The sequence below is a fragment of the Crocodylus porosus genome, unplaced genomic scaffold (assembly GCF_001723895.1).
Source record: "Crocodylus porosus isolate Cpor-Errol unplaced genomic scaffold, CroPor_comp1, whole genome shotgun sequence".
Classification (NCBI taxonomy): domain Eukaryota; kingdom Metazoa; phylum Chordata; order Crocodylia; family Crocodylidae; genus Crocodylus; species Crocodylus porosus.
In genome coordinates this window covers 7,956,548-7,966,366 of record NW_017728913.1, presented here as the reverse complement: position 1 = coordinate 7,966,366, position 9,819 = coordinate 7,956,548, and the positions used below count along the sequence as shown (strand labels likewise).

Genomic DNA, 9,819 nt, shown 5'->3' with positions numbered 1-9,819 from the left:
ACACATTTACCAGCCAAACCCAGCTGCTGTAGTGGCCGCTCATGGCATTTATCGACTACATTAGTTCTGCATATCCCCTATTATCTTTTAAAGTACCGCTAGGGGTACACATACCCCTGGCTGACAACCACTGAGCTACTCTGTAAATACAAGGAAGAAATTCCCCACTCAGTAAACTGCAGTAAACAGAGGGAGGAGCAATCCACTTCCTGTGAGGGGCAAAGTACCTTGCACTTAGAGAAGAGAAAGTACATGCACACAGGTAGTTATTGAACAGTAGCTGACATACACCACTCCCGAGCTTGCTTTGTCATAGGGGCATATTTACTCGATCCTGTTAGTATGCACTGGCGTAAAACCTCATGCTAAATCTTTTGCAGAAAACAATTATCAATCCAGTAATAGCTACTCTAAATTGGTTAGCTTCCTTCTCACTTTCCAGAAAAGCTTTGACAATACCTGGCTTAACTCTTTGCATATTTAAACTTAAACTTATACTGTGCCCATCATTACGGTTATGATGAACATTTTAAAGTAACAGATGAAGGAGGGATGCCTTATGAGCAGGACAGTTCAGGTACTTCCAATGACATTTCTGCATCCTGGGACACTGTAAAGACACCTTTGCACGGCCTATGCCAGGGGAAGTGATAGGTATGAGGTAGGCTTGTTAGGAGAGGAATCATTAGTATTGTTCCCCTCAATCCCTTTGTGCCTGGAAATGTAACTTGGTTACATTTTGGTCCATTTTTATATGGACGTGTCTCTCTTTGTGACTTTCACACAGGCACTTAGGACAAGTGTAGAATATTCATCTGGTAGTACCTGCAGATAAATCTGTGGAGGGGGAAGGGGCATGGGGGGAGCAGATTGAAGCTTCCACAGTGAGGCAGTGAGTGGGGCTGGGGTGCTGCCCAGCCAGGGCAGTGAATGGGACCCTGGGGCTGGGGTGGCAGGGGGTAGCAGGATGAAACCATGGATCAGCATCCCACTGCTTAAAAATGGTGGTGGTGGCGCTTGGAACTAAAACTGATCAAATGAGCTTTAGTTCAAGCACTGCCTTCACCATTAAGCTTGGGGATGCTTTTAGGAGCAGAGCCAAGTGGGGCAAAGGTAGAGGCAAGCTGCCTGCTATGGGCTTGGGGCAGTTCACCCTGCTGCCTTTGCCCCAGGACCTGTTTACTGGCTGTGCTGTGTCTCCTGCCTGCCCAGTGGCGGGAGGTACAACTTGCCACCCCCACTGCCACCAGGGGGGCAGAGGACATGCAGTTGGGCACCTGGCTCCCAGGACAAAAGCAGCAGAGTAGAGAACCTGCATCCACCCCATGCACAAATCCAGAGGGTATATGCCCCTCCTTGTCTCTTGTGCTACGGGTGTGCACAGGAACAGGGAGCCACCCCCTTTCCCCACCCTGCCCATGTTCCCTGGATGAGCCACCCATTGCTCTGTCCCACTCCCCACCCAGGCCCAGGGTCCCATTCACTGTCCTGGTTGGCACTGAATTCACCCCGCCCCTGCCCCCACTCTTTCCCTCACCATGGAGGCCTCTATCTACCCCCCCATGCCTCTCCACAGACTTACCTGCATGGCACTGCTCTCCACACTGCCTGGCTACATTCCTGGCCATGTGCATGCTGTGGACATGCACGTGGCATCCAGGGGCCCTGGCCAGAAGGCATATTATATTTATCGATACATTATCAGCTGTACTGGCCAAAAAAAGCCAATAGCCGATAATGTTAATTTTCCTTTTGTCACTGCTGATCCAATATAGCACCAATATATTGGTAAACCTCTAATTTTAGACTCAACTGGCAGTTGTATGAATGATCAAAAGAGAGAGCGAATCAAATCTATTGATTTTATTAGCTACTAAAATAGGCCAAAACCAGCTCTGTGTAAACAGGTGAAATTTACTGACGGAGTCCAGGTTCTGCAAGTCAGATATGCACCCTAAATCTGCTACTTATGTGTGTGTTGAGTCTTCAGTTACGTCATTGCATACTCATAAAAGAACAGTATCCATTTTTTCTGTTATGAACTTACCAAGTAAACTGTTTGCGAGAAACAGTGATCCACACACATTCATTACCTCTCATTTTACTGGCGTCTGTGTGGTGTACAGGCATATTTATTCAGTAATGAGAGTTGTCATACATAGGTGTATAAAAATTCTACAATACTGAAACCATCTCGGATCATATAATTAGTCTTATCATCATGCACACACACAAGGGAGCAGCATTAGTTGTGCATGACTTCTGAATGCTCAATCATGTAACTTTAATATTCTCTAAACAGGAATATTCTTTAGCTTTTGTTCGGTGAGGCTGCACAGGAAGCAGCGCACATACAAACTAGATGTGTCTGGCCATTGGGAGCAATGATTCTGTGAACTGCAGTGGGAAAAAATCTGCTAATTGAAACCTAGATACAGGTCTCTCATTTGCTGGAAAACACAAGGTGCCCCAAGCCAATTTCCTTCTCACTTCAGGGCAAGTGAAACCAGTGAGCAAGTCCCAGAGAGACATTTTAAAAAAATGGAAGATTTTGGAATGTCATTTAGACAAATTACAAGCAACCTCCCCTTCCCAATTTTTAAATATTTACTTTCTATTGCAATTATAAACCAGTAGTTATAACTATAAGAAGGGCATATGCTATTTATAGCAAACATTAACCAATGAAAGCTTGCATAGATGTAGGTTGGGTCCTGCAACAAGCTTTGCCACATTTTTATCATTACTGTAATACTAAAGAGCACTCCTGCTGACAACAGTAAAATGTGATTTTTAGCCTTTACATTTTCAGTCGTCCCTTAAACACATCACTGCCATTAGAAATTTAAGTTGCAATTTGCATGTCTATGGATAGAGTATTACAAAATATTGCCCTATAAAATGGCTAACACACAAAGCTAAACACACTACAAGAAGTAAGCAGTCATATTTTGCCATCCGGTGTAGCAGGGGCCTGGTCCTCTTCTTGGATCTCTTGAGGATGTCTTAATCAACTATGTTCTGTCCTTGCAGTGGCAGGACATTGACAGTGTCCAGCAGGGCTGTGCAGAATTTTGCTGAATGTTTCGTTTTGAAGCTATTTCAACGTGTTTCAAGCTGGAAACAGTGAAATCAAAATGAAACAAGAAGTTCTGAAACAGCTTCTAAACAAAATGAGGGCACTCGAAACATTTCGAGTTTCAAAGCAACCCGGTGGTGGGAGGCAGGGGAGAGCCAGGGCTGCAGTCCTAGTGGCTCCGCAGCCCCATGGAGCTCAGCCTGGTGATGGGAGGTGGAGTACAGCTCTGGGTCTACCCACCTCCCGCCGCCGGGCTGAGCTCCATAGGGCTGCGGAGCAGCTCAGTGTGCAGCCTGGTGGCGGGAGGCGAGGAGAACCAGGGCTGCACTCCGACTGGCTCCACCAGCCCCACAGAGCTCAACCTGCACTCCCAGCACTGCTGGACTCCTCCCAGGGGTGTGGGCCCCCGGACCTGCGTACCGGATGACAGGAGGCTGCCACTGCTGCCTGCAGCCAGTGGCAGCATCAGTCTTCCCTGGTGCTGGGTGCAGCCTGTGCCCAGCACCGGTCTCAGGCAGCAGCAGCTTCCTGTCATCCACCGCAGATCCAGGGGCCCGCACCCTCAGGAGGAGTCCAGCGCAACCCTCCCAGGGGTGCGGGCCCCTGGATCTGTGCCGAATGACAGGAGGCTCCTGCTGCCGGCAAGTGTCACGAGTTGTCCTTTGAAGAGTTTGAGGTGCAGTTTCCCAGAAATCTCTGCACCTATCTCCTTGAAACGTGGCAGGCTTCATGCCCTCAAAAGGGGCTACCATCCCTGCAATTTGCATCCAAATCAGGCAAGAAATGAAAGTTCTAGGCATTTTCATGATTCTCCATTATAGCCTATGGGTGAAATGTCAAAATGTGTCAAAACTGTGACGGAACAAAACAAAATTATGAAATGAAATACTGTACCGTCGAAATGGCAAAATGAATGTCAAAATGAAATGATGTTGTTTTGCTCAGCCCTAGTGTCCATGTCCCCCTACTTTACCCATGTCAGGTTAAGGTGTTTTTTATATTAAAGGCAGTGTACTTGGCAGTTGTGTGAGACCGCTGTTCACAAAATTGTTAAGCATATGTTAATCTAACATTTCTGTAGGATGGTTTAGATAGGCATGATCCTGCCTTGAATAGGGGGTTGGACTGGATGACCTCCTGTGGTCCCTTCCAGCCCTGCTTTTCTGTGATTATGAGTCTGTGTTCATACAAGGTGTAGACAAGACATAAAGAGTCTAATCTGCAAGTAATAGAAGTTACAGTAGGAAGAAAATGAGAGAAAGTAGAAATCAGATTAGAGTTGTCAGTGCTTTGTGCTGTACAGTAATCTTTCCACTGAAAAAATGTGTCTGCTTGCTTTGTGGCATTCCAGCCTAAATTGCTAGTATAGTATATGTGTAGTGGGACCATTTTATATTGAGATTAAATTGGCTGACAGGCACACACTAAAGGAGCTATGCCAAGGTTAGACCCATCAGAGTCCTCACAACTCTTAAGGAAGCTAAAGAATGGAATTAAGTATAAGATAACCACAAGGAAAATCAAAGCTGTAGTTTTATAGAAGTTGAGAGGAACACGCTGTAACCAAGCAAAACAACGAGAAAAGATTATGAATAATTGTTAATAATACTTGAAAGAAATATTTATTGCCTTAAGTTTTCCTCTGGACTAGTGAGTTGGATGGCAGTAAATAGATGGAAAGTGCTACATAGATATTAAAAAATAAAATACAAGAAAGTGCAAATAAATGTGACTGTTTTCTCTCTTATCATACAAATGGACATGGGTGTATGACTAGGAATACTATTGACTTATCCCAGTAGTAGACACAGGGTCGAGAAACATTGCTTTCTTTTGGACAAAACTCAAATTGCAGTTGGAGTTTCACATGAATTTTGCCCTGGATAGCTCAATAAAGTTAACCAAATTACTTGATTTACTGGATGTCTGATCATTTGACAGGTTGTAAGAGATGCAACAACTGATAGCTGAAATGTATAAAGTGTAAAAGAGGGGTAGGTGGCTTAATCTTTATTGACAGTGAGCACTCACAACTTCAGCGGAGGCCAGTGGGTCATTAGAGAAGTCAAATATGCCATTGCTGACACCTAGAAATATCAAATACATGATATCTTGTTTCTCTCTTCGCCATTTGCTGATGTTGACTGCATTAGCTAACAGGTACTTGGGTTATTTTTACTTCTGGAAAGCAAACTAGCACAAAGACATTATTTCTTGGTAATATTCCAATGCACTATTGTATGCTTGTGCACAGAATTTATCATCTCATGTTCCTTAGTAACTCCATGTGCCTTTTTGCCTTTTAGCTTGTTACTGACTTATTGGAATTCTGTTTCTACACCTTCCGAGAGTCTCAGGCACTGAAAGTCGAGTTTCCAGCCATGCTGGTGGAAATCATCAGTGACCAGCTACCAAAGGTGGAGTCTGGGAATGCCAAGCCTCTGTACTTTCACAGGAAGTGATGGAAAATGTCTTAATGAATGAACTTTGCCTTAAGTTTCCCTGTGTTATTCCACACTCATGAAGGACCCAAGAAACCACAATTAAACATGCTATTTACACTTGTTCAACAGTCTCTGAATAGTAGAAAATCATGTGAAGGGTTTGGGGATTGGAAGGCAGTTGACCTGGATCTGGCAAGACCTAGATGTCTGGAAATTATCCCCTTTATCCTCAAAACACTTAGGAAATGATCCCGTTCCTCTGGATGAAAAGCCATATCTAGTCAATAACTCTTTGATTTTGATATTTTAACAGATGGAAGTTTTAAATATGCCATGTAGTTTCTGGTATTGTTTGCTTGTTTTAAAAGGGTTCAAGGACTAATACGAACTTTTTAAAGCTTACCCTTGGTTTGCACATAAAATGTCAAGTCAATATGGGGCATTAATATTCTTTTCTTGTAAAAAAAAAATATATACAAAAACCCTAATGTGTAAAGTAATAACAGAACATTTGGTGTGGAATACTCTTGTTATCCCCACCTGAGGCATTTGTTATCCCATGTTATCCATCATAGGTGATAATACACTGTGTTAAGTGTCCATTTACTATTTAATTAAAAAGGATAAGATGTTAAAACAAATGCCCCAGTTTCCATTTATAGTATCTATTGTGCTGGCTTTACAAATAATTTTTCGCAGTCTTTTGCTGTACTGTACATTGCTGTATGTATAAATTGTGAAGGACCTGAAATAAGGTGTAAGGAACTTTTGTAAATGAGACAAAAAATCTTTAATGGTTAATAGGATGAATGGGAAAGTATTTTTGAAAGAATTCTATTTTGCTGGAGACTATTTAAGTACTATCTTTGTCTAAACAAACAAGGTAATTTTTTGTAAAGTGAAATGTTCTGCATGCATAATGAACCGTTTACAGTGTATTTAAGAAAGGGAAAGCTGTGCCTTTTTTAGCATCATATCTAATCTACCATTCTACAGTGTCTGTTGTAAATACCCACATTTAAACCTTTTTCAGTTGTATTTAAACCTTTCTACTTTTCTGTACATTTTTCTCCTTTTTGTCTACTGCTTGCCAAGTGTATGTGACTTGACCACATTTTAGGAATTCTGCTTTGGATTTCTGTAGAAACCTACATTATGTCATGTTTGCAGCTTTATGGAGGTTTCATTTAACAAGACAAATTGCAGTCTCCCAAAAGCTTTTGCCAGCTATATGATAAAGTGAGCTTTCCCCTGTACTCCTTTACTCGAAGGGTAAGAGTAAATCATGAAATGCTGAATAATTTGAGGGGAAAAAAATAAACCTTCCCAAAATTCTTTACTTTTTCCTTTTACAACTGGATGCATACAACATCTTAAAGGTCAGATTACAACTTCTGATTGTGCAGCGGGAGAGTGAGCTCTGAGTGTGACGAAGGGAACATGCAAATCACTACAGTAAGTAAACTGGACAGATTTGGATTGCTGAAGCTGAATGGCAAGATGCTGATACTGGCAGATTATCTAGATAGGGTTTCAGTGATAAATACAATTGCTGTTGTAATAAAATCAGACCTAAGTATGAACAGGGAGAAATACTCACACTGAAAGTTGAACTTGAGGTTTTTCTCAAAATTGTTTTGTCTGAGGTCCAACCTTTCTTGGGGCAATTTGCATCATTTCACAGTTTATAAATAAAAAGAATAATGTTGGAGTAGAAGAAAGGACAGGTGAACTCCTCTGAGGTTTACCATGTGCTCAGTTAAGTAGAAGAGTTTTTCAGAGTTAGAATTCCTAACTGTCCTGGCTGGACAACGCTGACATTTTTAAAATGCATCCCTGTGAGCCAGTCCGAATGGAGCATTCTTGCAAATACCAGGTTAAAAAAAAAAAAAGAATCACACCCCCTTTTTGATTCCAAACTCTGAAGCGAGACCCAATCAACACTACTTGTCTTTTTAAATGACACCAGCCTTATGCAATGGATAATCTGTACAGACTGTATTCAAAGAGGGTTTTTTTTTTATATCTGTTCACATGCACATGCATAAATTATTCAGTTTTGGACATTTAATTCATAGGCAGATGTTTAAACAGTCAACTGACCTGCACAGCAATATGAAACCCAAACTTCCAATGTGAAATACACAGCATGCAGACTGGTTGCTTACTGTACAGAACAGTCATCAAACCATCCTTTCGTTTGCTTTTTCTTAAAAACAGCAATCCTATATTCAACTCCAGGTTCTGGATGAATACAGTCTGCAGTAGCTTTTTGTATTAACAAAGTTACTGGCTCTTTTTCTGTCCCTAAGTAACTTTGCTTAATTAAACTAGCAAAGCCATATTCTATACTTCACTGTTAAATGCCTGTCCCAAGTCCAAATTATCTGTTTGCTCTTATTTTTGTACCTTATTGCTTTAATCTTGGTTTGGTACAATTCATAATTCACAGAAAATTCATACAATTAAACACACTAAATTAGTTTTAAAAAAAGCAATTTATATCTTTATGCAAAAACGTATGTCTGTCTTTGCAAACAACTGTAAGCAGATTACAATAAATCCTTTACTTTAATCACCTGTTGTTTATGAAACCATTCATTGATTTTTGTTAAAAATCATGTAAGTAGTAGATATAATTGGATATAGATATTCTAAAAGGCAGTATTCTCTTATCCAGAACACTTAAGCAGAATAGCCATCTCACTTTTTTATTGAAAAGAAATGTACAGCAAAAATAGTTTTTAGCTACAACAAAGAGGTTAAAGTATTTTGAATTTGTTTAGAATGAAATAGGCATCTGTCTCCTGCAAAATAAAAAAGATAAACTTCAAAGTGTCTGTTGTAAAAATGGACTTATGTTGATTGAGCTAATTTATTTTGTTGCAAGGAAAAATGGGGATATACAGCAAAAACATTGTATACACAATTAAAAATGTAAAATAGTTTTAATGATGTACTTCAGTTGGTATTTCAGAAATACTACATCACATTGTGTAACTGTTTAGTTGCACAAAGTAAAATAGAAGACGACTAAAGTTTGCAATATCAGAATCTTATTAAAAGATACTTTACAATCAATAATGCAAAAAGCTAATTCACAGGGTGGTGTTTTCACTGACTTGTTTAAACCATTTATGAATTTAAACAATTCTACAGTTAATGCACTTTTATTAAAGATTGGACTTTTCCTTTGTTTTTTGTTTTGTTTTTTGTTTTTTTTTTAGAGCAATGTTTTCAGCTGGAGGTCAATGACTTGATAAGATAGACAGCAGTTCTGAGGCCAGGAAACTCAGTGGAATGTTTAAGAATTCTTGAAGTTTAAATAGATTCCTGGATGAAAAATAAAAGCAGCCAGCAGTATGGTGTAAACAGTAAAATCTATGCATAATGATGCATTTATAATTAGGGGTTTGCTTCTGTATGTTAAAGCTTTTTCAATAAATAGAAAATATTGTTTGGTCTTTATGTTAATGTCTGCAAGTACCTATTTTTTTTTTTTTTTTTTTTTTTTATAAATTGTACAAATATATATGAATTAAAATGGTTTGATTGCAAGAATCCCTTGCACTTTAATCTCAGCTAACTGATGGTGCATTGATTTCCTTGGAAACAAGCCTGTGTGTACTTCTAAGCCATATATTAGACTTCATGAAATCAGCTACGTTACATAACATTGTATTCTACTTCATACACACTGGCCACATTTACACATGCACTTTACTGTGCAGTAACCACAATTACTGTGCAGTACGGGTACGCGGCTATACGTGCATGCCCATACTACGCAGTAAAAATGGCGGCTAATGCGGACTTGAGCATAAATTTGATACCTGTATTACTCAGCTATCAAATTTACACCCAAGTAATTACTGTGCGGTAATGCATGCATAAATGCCTTACTGAGCAGCATCACTGTGTCTGGACTGACTTGGGACTAACTTCAGTCCCAAGTCAATCCATAAACAGTGTTAATGCGCTTTAATGCTTTCATGTATAGACACTGGCCTATTCCCACTTACTGCGCACTAACTTACTGCACAGTAAATTTAAGCTGGTGTAAATGAACGTTGTAGACATGCCACCAATGGGCATATCTATTTTTGCCAGCCTCTTAGAGTGGGTGTTGGTAGCGCTCACATTGCTGAGTGGGGATGGGTTAGCAGTCCCACACCTAGGGAGCTTCCTTCATTTGCTTCACTTAAGCAAGTTTGGCAACTATGACCGTTCAAGACAAAAGGTAAAACACGTTCCATATGGAGATAGACAGAAAATGACCTTCCAAAATCTTTAGTA

The 9,819-nt window shown here is 40.3% G+C and overlaps 1 protein-coding gene across 3 annotated transcripts in view; it reads left to right on the top strand.

Moving 5' to 3' along the window:
• NR3C2 (nuclear receptor subfamily 3 group C member 2) overlaps positions 1-9,104 on the top strand; it is a 315,216-nt gene extending 306,112 nt beyond the window's left edge. For all 3 annotated transcript variants that reach the window (XM_019534451.1, XM_019534450.1, XM_019534449.1), the window contains exon 9: positions 5,386-9,104. In XM_019534451.1, the coding sequence (XP_019389996.1) occupies positions 5,386-5,541 (156 nt within the window). In that variant the 3' untranslated portion in view covers positions 5,542-9,104. The remainder of the gene's footprint in view (positions 1-5,385) is intronic.
• The last annotated feature ends 715 nt before the right edge of the window (positions 9,105-9,819 follow it).